General features: G+C 45.5%; 1 protein-coding gene across 1 annotated transcript; it reads right to left on the reverse strand.

The window, feature by feature from the left end:
- Positions 1-812: 812 nt before the first annotated feature.
- LOC144108498 (uncharacterized) lies at positions 813-15658 on the reverse strand. The gene is made up of 5 exons (XM_077641718.1): positions 15538-15658; positions 11238-11520; positions 8869-9045; positions 4816-5323; positions 813-1551 (listed from the first exon to the last, which is right to left on the reverse strand). The coding sequence occupies exons 1-5, from the start codon at positions 15560-15562 to the stop codon at positions 1189-1191; spliced, it is 1356 nt and encodes a 451-aa protein (XP_077497844.1). The 5' UTR covers positions 15563-15658; the 3' UTR covers positions 813-1188.
- Positions 15659-19465: the final 3807 nt, after the last annotated feature.

Genomic DNA, 19465 nt, shown 5'->3' on the forward strand with positions numbered 1-19465 from the left:
TCAACACCAATAGGGACTGTGCTACGCTGTGTAAGGCCTCCCCCATAGAAACCGGTATCTTTGAATTCTTCAAGTTGAAACAGAAGTGCGTCTATCTTGAATGTGTTGCAATGTACGGTGATTCGGTCGCTTATAAAGCTTAGTTCCACTCTGAACGTCTGTGTTGCACCTGTCTCTATTTTATGGCCTCTTAAGTATATCTGAATGTGCCTTTGTGTGCTTAGATGTTTGAAGAAAATCCGCTCTCCCATCAATAACTGCGGCGAGAATGGTGCTTATCCGAACAATCGGGGTACATGGCGAGGAGGGCAGGTAAGCGGTAATAAAGAGGAAAGTCAGAGAGAGACATTGTGTTGGGCTTATTTTCCTCTTTAAGGTTATTTAAGGAAAAGAACTTAAAATATACTACACCTAAGCGGCGGCGTTGTGCGAGGGCAGGTCAAACGAATGTGCAGTTGGTATGTCCAGCCAAGTAGGCAATCCTCCCGAAGTATTTATTGTACAGTAATTCCGCAAAGCACTTATGACTCAGAAGTGCAAACGCGTTGCACGCTATCTTCTTCGACCTGCTGCTACCGGCAGCCAGTGCGAAGGTGCTGGCGTTTGGCGGTGAATTGAAGTACCAACGGGTCTGGGGCGGTCTTCTTTGTTCGAAATAGCGGCACAAGTTGAACATATTTCGAGATTTCTGAACCTCCACCTTATGAGAAAAGGATACCGTGTTCGATAAAAAAATTTCAGAGACGAAAAAAGAAGTCCAAATGAAAAAAATGCGAGTTAGTAATATCCAATCAAACGTCAAGGAGAGTAACTGGAATTCGCCTGCCATGTACCACCAGCAAAAAATGAAGAGCTGTCGATTGCGATAACAGAGTAGATATCGAAGTTTTAGACGATGCGAACACGGATGAGAACACAAGAGAAAATGCACAGAGGAACCCTGCACTTGTAATCTTTCCTGCTTGTTGTAGTGCTTGGCGTCACCTCGTACAGCTCAGCATCCTCTTGTATAAACTAAAAGCAGGGAGTTGTAGCCGAAAGCCACAAAAAGAGCGTGGAAAGGAGAGATTGGAAAACTTGGTGGGATACGGTGGTCGGAACAAGCGCAGGAGACGGAAAGTGCAGGTTTATTGTACAGGTTCTTCGCCTGAGGTGCACTACTCATCCTGCCTGATAACGATGACGATTTCACGAAGGAATGCACAGAAGCTGCACCGTGAGTGAGCGCATCGTAGAGAGAATGCTTTCGAGCGTTCGAAAGCGGGGGCACCTCTGCTCGAGACGTTCCTCGTAGAGGAGATGCTCCCAGGCGCGCGGCATGACTCCGATGGCCTCCCGGGCGCAGGCGTCAGCGCGCAAGTGAAACGCCGCGCGTTCGTCGACGCCGTAGATGTCCGCCAGGTTGCCAGAGGAGACCGGCAAAAGGCTCTCGATGACCAGGTAGCGGACCAGGCGGAGCAGCGCGGTTGCCTTCGCAGCGGCCACGAACTTGGAAAATGCGGCGATGAGCGTCGGTGTGGAGGTCACCATTTCATCCTCTTGCCGGAAGTACTGCACCAGTTTGAAAGCAACATTCACACGGAAGTGCAAGCTGTTAGCCTCTTGTCAAAACCAAGGCAGGTGTTCTTTCTCCTCTCCCCAATAAGCTTCATGCTTCCTTTACCTATTCTACTAATTATGCAATGGTTTCATCGAACTACTGAATCAATGTGTTTAGTTCGCTAGCGCTTACAGTGGCCATTCTACGCGTTTAGCCACTAGGTGTTTGCCTGTCTGTTTGTTTTCCACAAAACAGACTTCAGAATCGGTGGCCAACTGAGCAGCCTGCCACAAAACAGGCTTCAGAGAGACACAAGCAGAGACAAACAAAGCGGTGAACAGGTGGGTAGCCTGCCCACTGTGTCAGGTGGCATTTCAATTAATATTAGGAGGGGGCTCAGGGAGAGTCACCTTATCGCAGCCCAAGTCCCACCGATGGAAGCACCTACCAAGAAAAGCAGTGTTCCATCGCTTGATCGCTGCACCACTAGCTGCGCCAGGATTAGTGGGAAGACTCTCAGGTTTATACGAATGTAGAGAATGACCAATTCCGCATGTATGGACATTAGCCCGTTATCGCTACCCGAAGAACTACCAGCCGTGCACAATGGTATGTACAGTACTCACGGATTGAAATAGGACATTCGGAGCGCGTGGCCGTCGCTTCATGGAGCGCCGCCCGTAGACGCTCATGGAACCAAGGTGGTGCATTGTGGTATGGCGTGAGAGGGAGAACATCTACAAAGCAGAATTGTTCCTTCCAGTAGCCAATCAGCCGGCCTGTGGTTTACCACATGCCTGCGTGGCACTGCAAGGCTAGCGCTCCGAATGTCCTATTTCAATCCGTGAGTACTGTACACCAAAATCGACGTGAAAACCGAACTGCTAGCGCACCTAATATCTATTTGACCTAACTACGCAAATCGACCTTTTTTTTTGGAATGCAGAGTGTTTCTGGTGGCGGCGTTGATGCTCTGAACTGTCAAAATGCTACTGACATGCCCCTTATCAGCACCAATTAAGGCAATACAGTACCGGCCGTAATCGAAGCAAGATCACCATCTTCACAGTTAACGAGAAATTACGTACATAGAATAAGAGCAGAAAAATTCTGAAAGAAGAAACGGTTCTTAAAAATGTCGTCGAACGATTGGAAAAAGCAACGCCTTCAATGCGAGTAATGACAGAAAGTCCGTATTCAAGCTCAGCGTTCAGCTTGGCTAACCCTGAAATGTACAATTTTTCCGTCTTGTATGCAACCTGCGGAGCAACGGGCAAATGTCTATCAAGGTCAGTGGTAAACCATTTTGTAGATGGGCATTATGAACGGCATTTTCTTTGACCAGGATCCGTACTATTTCAGAAACTTAACCTGTTAACCAAACAGGCACGTATTGGTGCAGCTCATAATCCCGGAGGATGAGGTTTCATCTCGTCCTTACACCGGCCGAGCTCCAAACCCAATTGGGGCCCCGTAATAGCAAGCTGCACACCCAATACCGAACCTAATTGGTAGGTTGCTTTTGGCAAACACTACTTATTTCGGAGAATTAATTTTTCTTTATTCCTGTGTCGCTTTCAATACTTGGCCACGTCTGGTCGCACATACAAGTATTATGTTCATCTACGCGTCACATCCCGCATTCTCTGAGTGTCCACTTTGTATACACGTCTCAATTATGTGTGGCTGATACGGCGTGTACTCATGCTTCAATATCAGCAAACGCACCCTGCCGCAATATTCCGTTTTATTAACTGCATATAAGCCCCTACCGGGTTAACTCAAACAACCGCCTGGCAGGCCTTGCCCAAGATTTATTATAAATGATAAATACTTATCTCACCAGTCCTGCGATACTTACGTTTGCTTGGCAATCATTTATGCAACGGCAAGTACACTTCCAGCTGACTTGAAGTAAGAGGTGATATGAATCTACCGTTGTCACACAAGGTCACACCCTCCTTTCGGCTTCCAAAACAGTCAGTGCCGGCTGCACTGGACACGGCCCATTAATAATACTTTCAGTAAACTGGCCCAAAAGGTATGTCACGCTGTCAAAAAAGAAACTAGAAATAAGGCAGATTGTGACATCACTGTTTGTGGGTTGCTTTTGTTTTCCGCACTGTGCTGAGCCTGTTCCTGTAACTTCCCGCTCAACAACAGTGCCAAAGGGGAATGCTTCAGACACAGGTTTGGTTTGGTTTGGTTTATGGGGGTTTAACGTCCCAAAGCGACTCAGGCTATGAGGGACGCCGTAGTGAAGGGCTCCGGAAATTTCGACCACCTGGGGTTCTTTAACGTGCACTGACATCGCACAGTACACGGGCCTCTAGAATTTCGCCTCCATCGAAATTCGACCGCCGCGGCCGGGATCGAACCCGCGTCTTGCTTCAGACACAGAGTTCGCACCTTCAGCAAACGACGCTGCAGGACTTCATTTAGTTTCAAATTAGTGAAGTTCCTCCGTAGAACCGCTGTCTGGATGCATCTGCCGTCTTTTCTACCTTGGAGTCCTGAATGAGTTTTTGACTGTTAACCTTGAATGCACATATGACACAATCTGTTTTTTATGGTTCCTCCTTTTTAATGCTTTTTCATCACGTGTCAGGACCCTCAATTTAGCATTCCGTTATGACGCTACACTGTATGATTCCTCACTCCTGCTCGTGCCTTTTTTGAGTAGCGGTATTGTAGAAATAAATTAATTATGCGCGTAGCGAAAATCAATGTTCCTGGCCTGTGCTCCTGCACTTTATTACGTATTATCTCATTAAGCCTTTTTGTACGCGATTATGAATGGAACCTAACAGTGATTTTTTCGCAGCACCATTTATGTCACATGCAGGTTCGATTGTTAAGCCCTATGGAGAAAAAGTAAATTATATTACCCAAAACTGGGAACTAGGTAGCACGTCTGCTGCCATTTTCTGTGCCCACACATTTTTTGCACTCGTTATAAAATCAATTTTTTTCCTTAAATTTCCAACTCAAAGTCCACGTTTCAAAGAAAAAATTTTCCGCCATCTGTGTTGTGTTTTCTAAACAAATCCGATTTTTAAATGTTTCCAACCACACAGACAATGTTTGAACATCCGTGAAAAAGTTACCCGCTGGTACATTCGGCTGAAAACTAACGCATTATCTTTCTTGACTTCTGAGTCACAATTTACTCCTAAAATATTTATTTTGCAAGAAAACAAAAATGGCGCCTCAAGGGGGATGACTGCAAATGTATAATTTTGCTGGACCGCATTGGGAAGCAAGGCTCCACTCACGTCTTCCTTTTTCGCCTCGTGCAGAGCCGCGTTCGTCATCCCCAGAAACGGCGTTGGTTCCACGAACGACAGGAGCTTTTCCTGAACCTGGGAAAATTTGACGTACGCCAGGCCGCCCTCCCAGCGCGACGCCGCCTTCAGATGTGACATAAGTGCCCTCATGTGCCTCATCGTGCTCAGCGCTGAGCGCCTGAAGCGGCTGACGCCGGTGCTGTTGTGCCCGACTAGCCGCAGCGACCCTTCAATGGCCGAGACCGTCCGCTCGCCGCCGCCCTGCGGGAACCGCGGCACCCTGAATTCCAGGCTTAACACCAGCCGATTGTCGGGGGTCTCCTTGAGCGACGGGCGGAGGCTGGCGTGCAGCAGGACGGGCACCCCGTATTTGAGCGACAGCCGGAGCACGATACCCAGCGTGTCCTGGTGCGACTGCGTGGAGGCCCTCTGGGTCCAGTGTATTCCGGCACTTCGCAAGAGGAGGCGCAGTGGCAACAAGCTGTCGTAGTTGCGCCTGCACAAAATGGGGATCCGGGAAGTGCGATTTAAACAACCGAAATTTCTTAATCTAGTTTATTTGCAGAAACCTATTCATGGGATCACTGAGCGTGCCTGATTGCGGCGCCCTGCTGGCCGTTGACGAAGTTGATACCAGAGTAAAAGAAGATTTAAAAGGCGTGAAGAGAGCGCACTCGAAGGAATCCCCAAAAGCGTTGCATGCGTGCGTACGCGATATGTGTGCTTGTTCTACCTGCGCGAAAATGTCATTACACCACACGTCTTCGCGAAGCAAGCACCACCATTCGGGGCTTTGCAGCAACGCTTAACATCAGCTGTTGCTTGGGGTTTAGCTTAATTTCTGTGATCGTGCATAGCTTATCGGTGCAGACGGAAATACCGATCGTCTTTTCTGGCGTTAGAGCAAACAATTTCGTTTATTTAACATGTTGGAAGCAATGCCCGTGGCAATTCACAGTGCGCACAGCAGAACAAAATTGCAAGAAACATTACAATGTGATATATACAGCGAGTTTGACGTGCAAGGGATCAGAATTTAGAGAAAACCTAGCGCAAAAACATGCAACCACAAAGACAGAACAGACGAGACACAAGCGCTAACTCACAACTGGCTTTTTATTGAAGCAGGATGCAGTTTATATACGGTGAAGCTTCAAGGGGAGAGAAGGGTGACAAGGAGGAGAAGGTGAACAACGGGAACATCAAGTATGCACCAACTAGCCCAAAAAGAGGTGTTAATAAGGGATCAGAAGCTCAGACCAAAATGACGACTACGATACAAGTTTACTTGATAACATGTAACCTCTAAAATTCCTGGTTCAAATAGTCTACACATACTACAAATGTGTTAGAAGTATTAAACAGAGAAAATAGAGCAATGAGTACGAATCGTTTAGAGCAAGCCTTGATCATGACACTGCATGTAACTTCATTATTTGTTAAAGTATTTTAGCTTTTTCTTCTTTAAAGCTAGAAGAAACAAAACTCAGCTCGAAATGTCGCTCCAGAAATAAAAAAATATCATCTGATGCTTACTACAGCCCAATAGAGCAACAATCCAAGCTCATTTCATCGTTCCACCAACAGGATCATAGTAACTAATGATCCACTTCCTATCACTTTGTTCAAAATTTCGTTACTGAACACAAGAGCTGCCACAAACCAAAATTTTAATCTACCTCCATGTCAGAACCTGTGCGGAAAAAAGGCTCTTAGAATTTAACGCTGCTCTTATTTGGAGTTATTTGCCACTAAACATTAAACAAGCCCCTAATTTTACTCCTGCTTTAAAGAAATTCTTTTTTCCGAAATATTGTGAATAATAAGTGACTTCATATTCATTTTTGTATAAACTATGCAAGTTATGAGTTATTGTGTTATTACATTTGTCTGTGTGCGGCATTTATTTTGCAACCAATGCTGATTACGGACCCGTTACTAGCCAATGGCTATAGGTCCATTAATTTTTGTATTTCGCAAGATATGCAATAAACAAATAGTGAATAATAATATTAATAATAATAATAATGAGAAAACTAACCCTCAATCAAAGTTGCGCAGAAAGAAGGATGCACAAGAAAGACCACAACGCCCTGATACAGCTACGACCGAAGCCAAGATAATAAACAAGAGCGCATGAAGCCTGGTGCCAACTTCCGCGAGCACGTACGCCATAACTCACACGTCTATTCGGCTCATCTGCAGCCTGTTTGCCTGCAGATATCAACACACACCATTGTATTTGGTCAAAAGTCCTGATAAGCTCACAATTTCTAGGCAAGCTTAATAGAAGCGCGTCCGCCTTCTACTAGGTGCCCGAGCACTAGTACAGCAGTCCGAACACCAAGCAAGTATAAGTGAGGATGTAGCTTTCCGGGTCATCTGCGCAGCGTATCTGTTCTGGCCATTCGGACCCAAGGGTAACGTGGCTTTGACCTTGAGGAGTCCGGATCTCTACTCTATCTTTTCTTTCCAATCTAGAATGAATTTCAGCCCTTCATGGACATTGCGGTCAAGACAAACACTGAGTAAGGCTATGAACTTAATTTTCATTCACATAACGTCCCGTCCCTCCGTCTCTTTCCCAGCCACTCATAATTAAGGTACCTGCGGTGTTCACGATTTTCCCTGCCCCCCTTCCGTAAGATAGGACGGCCGTGTATTGGCTTGAAATTTGCTCCAGCTAAACCTCTAGTCACGCCACAAGCTTCTCATTTCCCGCGCCTTACTCCGTTTGGTTCCTGACTCACCAGACCTGTAGGACACACAAACAATGACAGTAGATGACTACGCTGTGTCTCCTCGCTTTTTCGAAAAGTGCATATTAATTGCAATGTAACGAAACACATGCTACAGTACAGCGGCGAGCAGCTCTAGAGACAACGTCCCTGTAGGATATGGTTAGCTTTCGAGTGTTGAGAGCTGGTCAGAGGAGGGCGCTGTCGAGGCAGCAAAGTTCTCTTCCTTTTGCATTCACTTTCAGTTAGTCTGTAAGTAAACATTATTGGCGCCAAATTTTGTATGATGGCCAAACTTTCTTCTACGAATGTACATCCGCGGATATGACACCGTGATATCCAAGTAGAGGAGGTGAATTGGATTTCCGGCAGCGGAGGCTGCGTGTCAACGCAGTCAGAATGCAGAAAACTGGGATCTCCTTGGACGCAAAAGAACTACAAGTGTTTAAAACTCGCGCACAAACTTTCTGAACGTAAAACTATACACATCAGTTGGGTCAAGACTGTCCACGAGCGCAATACTTTTCTAGCATCCATTGACGTCCTGCATAACCGGCTACACCTTTTTACTATTTATCCGCAGCGCAAAAGGCATGCTGATAAAAATAAAAAAATTAAATTCGGCGTTCTTTCTTTTCTGGATAGCCCGCCCTGCTGGTATTTATTTCCTTTGCCACCAGCGGGAACGTTTTTTCTCGCCGATAGCTAACGGGTATTGTCGCGAAAGTAAAGTCGTCGTCGTCCGTGCCGTTACCATCTCATGCTCTGACTCTGCACCTGCTTCCCTCCTATTAGCCCTATCGTTTTTGGTTTCCTCGCTCCACCTGTCACCTGGGTTGCCTGTCTTGTATTAATGAAAGAGCCACTGGTCCGTGAAGTACGGTCCCATGTGTCGCGTAATGACGTGCATGCCGTACACACAGCCTACACCACAGCCCTCAGACTCAACATCCCCACATCCAAATTGCACGACTGTCCTATTGCAACATTGCCAGAGAAAGGCATTCAATAAAACTTGCCCATAGTGATCAAGCGGTTGCAAATGCATACACGCAATACGAAACTCACATTCTTGCACAGGGTTATTAATCGCTCGATCTGGCATCAGCATTTAGCATCAAACTAGCTCTCCCGTAAATTGGCTGCACCGCAAGGAGATGAATCCGGTACTCTTTTTTTTTTGTCTGTGACCACGTCTCCTCCTTTCGCACACGCACAACTTTACCGTCCTGCATCAGTGATTCTTTTCCTTGTCTAATGATAGAGTTTGCATGATTTTGCAGGCGCCTTTTCGCGTGCGCACCTGTACTCTTCGACGCATTTGCGGAAGGCGACGATTACGTGGCGCCCCACTTCGTCGCTGGCGCCGACGGGGTGCTCGTCCAGCACGTGGCTGCGGAAGGCCGACAGCTTCGCCTCCAGCAGCGCCAAGAAGCTGGACCGACTCGGGTACAGTTCCGCAAAATTGCTGCACACGTAGCTGCAGCGGGAGACAAATGTGTACAGGATAAATAGCATACTCTATACCGAAACGAAAACACGTCTATTGATTGTGCACGCCGGATGTGTAGTGTGCAAGACCTCACAGTTCCACATTGCGCACGTTTGTAGCAGGAGCCAAAAAAAGTAACACGCATGATGATAGTTACATCGGCAGGTTCACTCGAGACAGAAAGCGATACTGGGGTATATATATTCGACAAATACATGATTTACAAGGAAAATAAAGTGTAGAGAGAATTGTCATATGATAGAGGAAGTATCTCAAGCATATATACAATTTAGTAAAGGATGCAAAAATCATGTTTCCAGAAGAAAAGTGTTAGTGTTACTTGCGAATGGAAGCGCCATTTTTCGCAATTGATGCAAAACTGCAGCAGTAAATCCCATATATAGGAAACCTATTTCGGTTATGAACCCTCACTCAGTCATGGTAGTTTATCACTGATAAGTTTAAGAATGCCTAATACCAGCATAATCGCGATGTATGCTTGTGTACATAACTTCGTAGTTAGAGAACGACGGTGACTTACGTTGGAAGAGCGTGTCTACTACTAAAGATTTTCAGCCTAAAGCTGTTTACGACGCACCAGAATGCCCAGTGTCTAACCACGAAGCGTCCACGTTTGCGGAGCTGATTCTGAAGCGAAACATCACCCGTTATATGGCATTCCAACTTAAATTCAGTAAATGGAGTTATAAAATACTCGAGAGATTTCTCTATGGCTCAACAAACGAATTGCTAGTACACTGTAAGAAAAACAGCCCGGAAGACGTGTACGATAGGAGAGGAAAAAGAGATGTCAACGCTTTTCTCGCTGTTTCCAGTAAAAGGATATTTTTCCCAATCTTACGTTCTTTTCACGCTTAAGTTTCGCGAAGGTCTTTAAACCTCGTCTGTCGCTATAGTGTTTTGGAGTGCACACTTAAGAAAACTATTGCAAGCATTCTGAAAACAAAATTTCACGACTTGAAATTATACCTCGAAGTCTGTTCTATACAAATTGGGACTACGTTACGCGGGAAGCGCCGTAAACTGCGATTGCGACCTGGTCGCGTTCACTATCATGTTGCTTTTGAACTTTGCTTCGGAAAAAAAATGCAGTTGAAGAATTTATAGCGCATCACTACTCAGCTTTCTTGCGCCATAAGTCCAGGTAGCCTAAGAGCTGATATTCCACAGGACCCAGCCAAACAAAAGCTAAACCCCGTGTAATGTTTTTATTCGGCCAATACCCTATTACTGTGATACCATTTCTAATGTCCCCAAATATTTACTTCGAAAAAGACATTCTCGGTATTTAGCTCCTGTCATTCAGCCTCCAACGTACGTTGCTACACACCCAAAGAAACTCTTCTCGTTTTTGATAAGATACGTGGCCACAAACGCTAGCAATGAACAAAATTTTGAACGCGTGGCGTGGTATCGCAAATGTATAAGGCGCAGACGCGACATTGTTTGTGTTTTTTTTTTCATGCATTTGTTATTGCCAAAATGTACAACCAACCTTGATACCACTTAGCGATGTCCGCACAGCTAAAGACATTTAAACAGTCTGCCGGCAGCAATAGTTCAGCAGGCGGGGATTTTACCATGGTTGCGTTCGAAGGCCTTACTAGTACCACGTACAATGAGTGGTGTTCAGAGCCTGCTGAGCTCCGGCTTTCATTCTTCATACCCTAGTCAAATCTTTCCATAATACCATGTTGAGCTGTTCGCTAATATTAGTAGTTACAACCTGTTTTCCTTCTTGATTATATCTTTCCTGGTCTAATAGTTGCGCATCGAAGCAGTGAAGAGCAGGCCTGTTCACGTGGGCGGCGGTGAGCGTGGCTGCATCTGTCATTCTTGACTGTTCACATGCTCTCTCAACCAACCTGTGTTCTCGAGCTTAGGGATCCACAGGCAGTGAAGGTATTTTTCTCTTTCGCGCATTACTCAACCAAATGCGGGCTGCTAGGGAATAACTAAGGTACGCACTCTGTACACCCGATGTGTACTATTTCCCCACTAGCCTCAGAAGTGAAATTCATCTTGCTCCTTAGCCGCGGCAGCTCGATCAGAAACATTTATAAACATGCATTAAGGTTTGAAGGCAGCTTGATTACATATCTGTCGTGGAATAAAACTGCACGATCCGATATTGTTTAGAAAACAAGCGTTCTTCGTACCTGTGGAAGTCGTTGCAGGGGTCTTCCTCTTGTGGGTCGGAAGCGGTCAGCATCATCTCGCGGCCATAATCGAAGCAGCGCGGGTCGTGCCAGGAGCAGCCCGGCACTAGGGCCATAATTGCAAGAGGCGCGGACAGTGACAGGCCCGTGAATACTATGGTGGCCAGCAGCACGACGGCCTGGTTCATCGGCGACAGCAACTCTTCCGGCACGGCGATGGAGCCTCGAAGGTGAGCGTAATTCCGGCCTCCAGCGCCCGTCGCCTGAGTATGTCCCGCCTCGGCTGCATTCAGCGTGGAGCATGTGTTTGAGCGTCAATGTAATCATGGCGCCATCAGCCAGGGTAATATAGACCGCTCCAAGAAAAAGGCCTCTGTCACTGGCCTCAATGTTGCCCTGTCGCGAACCAGTACAGGCCATTTTATCTCCGCTCTTTTTCTTGCCACATATCACTTTCTGACTTTGCAGTCCTCTTTCGCTTCTCTTGCCACCTCAGGAATTGTTTTAATTAGGCAATGATTTCAAATATCCTTCCGGACCATGCAGCTGATGGCTGCATATTTGCCAAAGCAGGCTTTGTCTTTGTTTACGAAACAAGAAAGAAACTCTACGACAAACAGCGGGTCTTGGCGTGTATTGGATCTTCCCGATGGCGCTTCCAAGTCCGCGAGCGTTAAAACATCGGGGCTCCCGCCACCACTACCTCTAAGGAGGAATGCATAGTGACGGCATTGGGCACAGTGTAAGTCGATCTTCATGACAACACAGAGCTATGCGGTAACAGTGCGACAAATGTTTATTTCCTCCTTCATCGGGTTTTTATATTTGACGTTTATTCCAGTCAGAAACAACGCATTAGAGTGCAACATACAAAGCATGAGAACGACCAGTTACTTTAGCTGATTGATCTGCCATGGATATAATGTCATTGTCCTGAGAATTCAGTGGCTGATCATAAGTGATAAACACACAGGAGAAGGAAATAGACAAAACAGATGCAAGAAGTTTAAGCAAAAAACAGAAAAAAGGAAGTTCAAGGCACATGTCAACATCCCTGGTTTTTTTCTACTCTTTCTATGTTGCACTAAGGTATTTCTACTTTGTAGGCCCCATTCGTTCACGTACTTTTACTTTGAAAAACTATATTTACGATAGAGAACAGCTCGCATAAACTGTATCAAACAAAGGCGGAACTTCAACGCCGCAAAATAAAATTTTTAAATCCTTGGTTGAGAAAAAAACGGTGCATATAAGGCAACGTAACACACAACAATAAACCAAACATACTACAATGCTAGTTCAGAACAACACCACATGTACAATCATGTGTCAGTGCAGCAGGTAAAAAGATAATGCGAGGCATGAAACTTTCAGTATCGTTTTAATCCTGCTATTCAGTAAGAACTGTAAGGAGTATAGAGTACCCGTATAAATTTCTGACTGTGAAAAAGTTATTGCAGGGCAAGCTCTGAGTCATCAAAATTAGTATTCGTTCTCTCAGTGCTATTTAAAGTCAGTCTAAGTCCCCATTGCCGAACTGCCACGCCCAAATTGGCCGTGCGGCACTGTCTTTCTGCTTCTCAAGCCTGGCACCACTGACATTAAGCAGGCCGAGCTTCTTGTGGCGCAACCTTGCCTTGATACTGCCTTTCTGCTCCTCACGTACTAACGATAGATCTGCTTTATGCCGAGCGCCCTTTTTCCCGTCGCTCCTTCACAGCGTCCGGCTTCTGTTGGCTCGCATACCTTCATAAGATACCAACGCGCTCGGCCCTCCTCTTCTCTTCTCCATAGAGATTTGGCAGAACAAAAAGGGTTATTCGACATTTCTGGAACTTTTCCTAACTGCGAACTTAGTCTTCCTGTCAAGAGAAAAAACTTGAACCTGTTGCTAAATAAGCTCAATTTAATAGCAGCACGAGGGGTATATCAATTAAGAGGGTACATAAGGCCTCAAAGTACATGTGTATACCGCAAGAAAAGGTAAGGGTAGCTGATTAGGGGAGCTGTTTACCATTGTTAAACTTGTAGCAATTGAGATGCGATGATTTTTCTATTTGTTCGAAGTTTGTGTATAAAGACCTACAGGTTGGACTAAACATCAATTCCGTCGTTATTTCTAATCATGATACTCTAATGTACTTTTCTCTACGTCAGTCTTTTCGAGAATAATCTTTTCCCGTAGTGTGGCTCTTAGCGTGTTGTGCACGAAGTGACCAAGGTCAACTATTAAATACCTCGCCTTGTGTGCTGGTCATCGTCCTGTTTTCCCACCACAGGCACCATCCATATCCGTCGCATTAAACTCCGCCCCGATGCTCACACGTTGCCCACCTAATGCGGGGACGGCGCCTCTGCAGCCGAGTGGCCACCCAAAACAAAGACCACGTTGAAGATCTCAGTGTGTTTCATAAGGAGAAGGGAGACAGGTGACGACGGTGCGGTCCTTCATTTGGGGCTGATAGCAGCAATGTCGATTGTTCCTATTCTTTTTCATAATCAACATTACTTATTTATTATTTACGAAACAGTGCGCGCACCAAGTCTAAGCAGGATGGTCGTAACGGCTAGCCGAAATTACGAAGAAGCAACATTGCAAAAAAAATGCACAAATATCCCTTGCGGGTTATACCTCACGAGACAATAGTTAAGATATCTGATTCCAAAAAGTTCTAGTGCGTGCAAAAACTAACAAACATTTGTGTCTGTTTTACCGAACACAGGATTTTTATTCCTAAAAAAACACACTAAAACATTACACGCTCTTTTATATCTCTTCCTGTAGCAACCTTAGTCAAGGTAAGATGACTATTTCGCTCGCTTATGGCAAGAACGAAAAGGAGAAATTATTTCTGCGGCCCAGTCCGGCGCTCCAGCAACGTTTTCACACCTACTCTACAAACTTGTCGGAGCCGTGTTTGATAAGGAGGGGTAGAATAATGAGGTGTCCAGAATAAGTTTGCTACCTAATTAGAGAGAAATAAAATCTATCCTGAACTTTTTTAGGAAGTTCTAGTACTTAAATCACTTTAATTTCCATTCATGGGGCGGAGTGCGAAAGTAGGGAGAAGGGAAGTCAGTCCGGCATATTTTATTAATCAAGTCCAGCCATTTTGGACAAAAAGTTACAAAACTGCAAAACTGCAAGATACTTTAATTGTAATATTGAAGATAATAGTTTATTCTAATTAAAAAATGTTTATTTTAAAGTGTTTTCTTCGGTCGCAACGAACAGTTCAGACTCCCATAGAAATAAAAAAAAACGGGGAATGCTTTTGATCGTTTATGGTTTATGGGGGTTTAATGTCCCAAAGCGACTCCAGCTATAAGAGACGCCGTAGTGAAGGGCTCCGGGAATTTCGACCACCCGGGGTTCTTTAACGTGCACTGACATCGCACCGTACACGGGCCTCTAGAATTTCGCCTCCATTGAAATTCGACCACCGCGGCCGGGATCGAACCCGCCTCTTTCGGGCCAGTAGCTGAGCGCCATAACCACTCAGCCACTGCGGCGGCTTGGGAACGCTTTTGACGACAGCCATAACGTTAATAGAAAAAAATTCAAAACTGCCGTTGGGTTATTTGTAGATGTATTGATTTTTATATTGAAATCTTACAATATATATAAAAAACTGCGTTAATAAATGCTTTCCCGTTCAAAAAGTCTTTTGTCCAGAATTGATGAGCATGTGTCTTATTTAAAAATGTCTTGTGTTAGATTTTGTATAATGGTCCCACACTATATAGCTTCTCACTTTAATACAACGTATTTACTGTTTACATTTCTTTATGACATTTCACAATTTGAATGTTATGCATACTTGAAGAAGAGGTTCACTGCATGCTGATTGAGGTCGTTAAAATTGCGGATATAATTGTGCTTCCTACATCCTATAATACAGCATAACTTGTCAATCTCTTATAGAAACTGCGCTGAAAAGATATTGCGGTGCACATTCCAAGGAAGTGGCTTTTCTTCACCCTAGTTGATATACTTTATGCGTCTAGAACAATCGGGGCTAGGGGAGAAATGCCCTAATAGAGACTTCCGGTGAATTTTGAACGCCTGAGGTTTCGTAATGCCGGCAGACAATGCACATTAGAGGGAAATTCCGACAGTTCGTCTGCATTCATTGCAGCCGCACCGGTCAGTATGCGAACGCGCGACCTTTCTGTTCAGCTGCCGAACGCCGCAGCCATTGAACCACCCCTGCTCGGACACCATTCGTAAGATGTGATCAGACCATGCATGAGACTTCAGCTTCGGCCAGTTCACTAAAAGAAAGAAGGCGCACGCTACCTCCGGAGCCACCTGGAGCTTCCATTGAGAGAGCAGTCGTTTAGGAGAGTGCCGTTGTCCCCCCAAGGCTGCACCAGGGTGTCTGCGTGGCGCAACAGCTGTCAGCGCGAGGCGACCAATGGTGTTGGCACAGTCCTGCGCAAGAGAAGTGCAACACAAACAGTCAATTCAACTCTGTAATGGTTTACGATGAATCATTAAAAATGACTGCCACTGCTGAATGGCTGTTTCCCTTATCGTTGATAAGCTTTAATTTGCACACAGAATCCGATATGGTTCCTTGTTTATCGGGATTTAACGTCCCTAAGCTACTGAGAATATGAGGAACGCCGCAGTGAAGGACTCCAAAAATTTTGAGCGCCTGGGGTCCTTTAATGTCCACTGGCATCGCAAAGTACACGGGCCTCTAGAATTTCACCTCCATCGAAACTCGACCGCCGCGGCCGGGATCGAGCCAGCGTATTTTCACCGCGGAGGATAGAATACTGAAAGAATCTGTTCATAACGCAACCTGAGTGTATTTTAAGAGTTTAATAAATGAGATTACATGCCCTCAGGAAAATTCTCGAAGAAAAACATTTCCGCCTTCTGACATGGACCCCTAATCATAGCGTCACGAAACGCTTACCGATTGATATCCCTTCCCTGCAGAGGGGAAGCTGCTACATCCGACAGGCTGTACGCGCCTCAGTACGCTGCTTTGAACATTCAGACTGATTAATACATCATCTAGCAATATTCGAGTTTTGATAGCGGACAAAAAATAATGGAAGATTACTTAGTCTTAATGGTATATTTGACCGCAGGTCGATTTAGGGCTGTATTGAGACGTAGAGCATTGACGACATTGCAGCTGCCCTTAAGCGCACAATGGTTATAAATGTTGGTTTCTTGCACAAGGCGTCTACCTATAGCATTGCACAAACGCTCTTCAGTGGTGTACAGTGGATCTGTGCAACGGTCGACCGCCAACAGACGGCGAAATTGGCTCTACCTAGCGTAGTGCAGCTTTCGCTTCAAAAGCGAATTCGGAGCCGCTGTCGAACGCGTTCAAAATACTAATCGTTTGCGCTATAGGACCAATGAGCATCGCGGCGTTTACTAGTGCCCTTACTCGTTCTCACAAATATTCTCGTATTCTCGCGCATGCACAGAATGAAAACTCCAATGCTGGCTCATTCCCGGTTGATAACCGGGGCATCAAAATAGTTTCAACAGCCATCAAAACTATTCTTTCAACGAGTGTTGGAACAATACGAGCAACAAAAATCAGCCACTCAGTATTATTAAGCTACTGTTCTGCTGGTGCGTGCTAGAAGCAGAAAACGCAGAATTCAGAAAGCAGAGAAAAAACGCGAACTCTGCAATATTTCGTGGAGGCTGCTGCAAATGAAGAACGCTTGTAGTGCGATCGCTAGTGTTGTGATCACAGTTTATACAGTGGTCGAACCATATTCCGGGTGAGCAGCAGTTATGCCACCAAAATCCACATATTAGTTCCTCGAAATGGCGCGCATATGCAGACAGTCCTCAGAATGGGCATGCGAGAGTGTGATTTTTATCCGTGAAGTGAAGCTGTACGCGCTCGGTAGCAAGGCGACTGGTCTTCATTACACGGGCTGCACAGCACGCCATTGCAACGAGACGGCAATGGTACCGACGGTTTAACCGGCACGAAATATGCGAGTGAAGCGCGTAGAAGTGTCACTCTATAGGGGAAGCATGCAAAACCACACATAATTTAGCTTACCAGAAGTCGCAGAGAGAAATCGCCTTCGAACGCTAGCGCACCGGCAATTCTTCTTCCTCTGTTCGGGGTCATTTTTGTCGCGAGAACCCCAATGCGCAGAGGAGCAAAAATGCGGCATTAGGTGAAGAAAAAGTAAAAATTCTTTCTGGAGCCAGTAAACCACCTCATCATCATCATCATGATTTATTTACCCTTAACGACCCCAATGGGGCATTACATGGGGGGGAAATGATAATAACGGGTGACAAAGGTAGAACACAAATATAAATGGCAAGCACAAATAAACCTTGTCAACGCACTGAAATTAACGAGGCAACAAATAGGTAAATAAAAGGATTTCTACCGGAACTGAGGAGAGAAATAAGCAATCAATACGTGTTTAACTTTTACTGAGTTCGTTTCATTGGCAATATTGTCAGGGAGTGCATTCCACTGGGATATAACAGTTGGCAAAAAGGAATTATTGAAAGCATCAGTGGTACCATGAATACGCTGAACACTGTTGCAATTAAACAAACGTCGGGAGGATCTCAAGGGGGGAAGATTAAGGCTCTCACGTAATTGATGAAAAACGGACAAATGTATGCCTACACCAGTATTAAAAAATTGGATAAATGCAGATATGTTCTCTATGACTCCTGTAAAGGGGCCGGCTACAGCTGTCCACAAAAAGTCTTTTGCAAAATGTTCTATCTATTCCACTGACAACAAATTAGCTGTATACGGCGACTTAGCTTGGTAGCTCATTCAAGCAGGAGAAAATGGCAAAACGGTTACCCTACATCCTATTGTTGTACGTACTTCATAAAGATGCCAGACGTTGTTGTGCGTTCTCGATTGGCTGGAGACCTTGATATCACACTGGATGAGCGTACGTGCGCGGCATCATTGCATACAAGATATCAGCCCTAGTGAAGAAATAGTCGGAAGTACTTGAGCCCGCATTAGGGGCAATAAAAAGCGAGTAATCAATCGGCGTACGGCGTGGGGTCGTTCTGTTCCAGAAAGTAGGTTCGGTTTAAGGGCCAATAGCTTTTGCTTAGAAAACTCTAAGCAAAACAGAGCTAAGGTACGCGCGCATAAAAAGATAGGCACTCGCAGTTATTTTCAGGCTAAGTAAGTTTCAAAATATTTGTCCGGGCGAACGTTTTGCCCCTATAGCAGACAAGTGATCAGCAGCCCTTAGCAGAAGCCGTATTCCGAGTTTGTGTCATAATTAAAAGCGTCACAGCCTACCGCAGCGGCCACACATGATTTGTCAAAACGCCGGAAGAGGATGTCAGTTCGGTGGCGACTGTGACCGGCGGCAGGGTGTCAGTGCGTTGCGGCTGCCGCAGCGAAACGTCGAGCGGCACTGTTGCTCTTTGACCGAGAAATGGAACGCGACCAATGCGACAAACATTCTGCCACAAGATTTGCTGCGCATCCGATTCCACTGTAAACGAGGAATATCAATGCTGCTTCACTTACCCAGTGGACTTCGACAAATAGAAAAAATAGTTCAGATACTCTTTTCTCCACTGTAAAGACCAGACGCGTACTGAAAGAAGAAAATATTGTACGCAACAACGGATGGCTTTTTAGTGACAGAAGGCGGCCAGTGCACCCGCAGACCGCCGATGGAAAAAAGGAGACAACTAGCTTGTTCGCACAACACGGCGTTTTACATTTGTTTTCAGGGTAAAAGAGAGCGGAGAGGAAAATTTATGGCATGCACTCACTCGGTGCACAATGCGCGCTTCGTGCCGGGCTGAACCAAGACGCCGTGACGACTTGCCGTCTGCAACATCGCTGAACGTAAGTTGCTTTGATCGAACGGTTGCGCTGGCGGTTATTATGTTTTTCATTTTTTTACGTAGGCACTGCCAGAACCCTGCGATGCCGCTATTAGGTTTTTAACTTTTCTGCAGCAAATAAACAAAAGGAATCGGCTAAAGAAATCTTGCTGTGTTTCTCTTCATATATGCATTGGGAAACTGCGCAGACGAATTTTTCATGGGTTCGCCATGGTACGAAGTGGACTCATTCCCACACTGGCGCCTGAAAAGTAACATGCAAGCTAACTCGCCAGATCAGTGCAGAGCTAAACCGCCGCGGCTATCGCCAACTGTAAGCGATTCCGAAAAACCACCTCTGGCATGTCAAAAACTTCGGTGTTGCAGCGCGTCGCTGGCGACT

Source organism: Amblyomma americanum, chromosome 10 (assembly GCF_052857255.1).
Source record: "Amblyomma americanum isolate KBUSLIRL-KWMA chromosome 10, ASM5285725v1, whole genome shotgun sequence".
In the NCBI taxonomy this organism is placed as follows: domain Eukaryota; kingdom Metazoa; phylum Arthropoda; class Arachnida; order Ixodida; family Ixodidae; genus Amblyomma; species Amblyomma americanum.

Coding starts and splice junctions, on each gene's coding strand:
- LOC144108498 (XM_077641718.1), bottom strand. CDS start 15,562: ATGGAAGCTCCAGGTGGCTCCGGAG. Junction 5,324..8,868: donor AAATGCGTCGAAGAGTACAG/GTGCGCACGCGA, acceptor CATTTTGTGCAG/GCGCAACTACGACAGCTTGT. Junction 1,552..4,815: donor ACGAGGCGAAAAAGGAAGAC/GTGAGTGGAGCC, acceptor AAACTGGTGCAG/TACTTCCGGCAAGAGGATGA.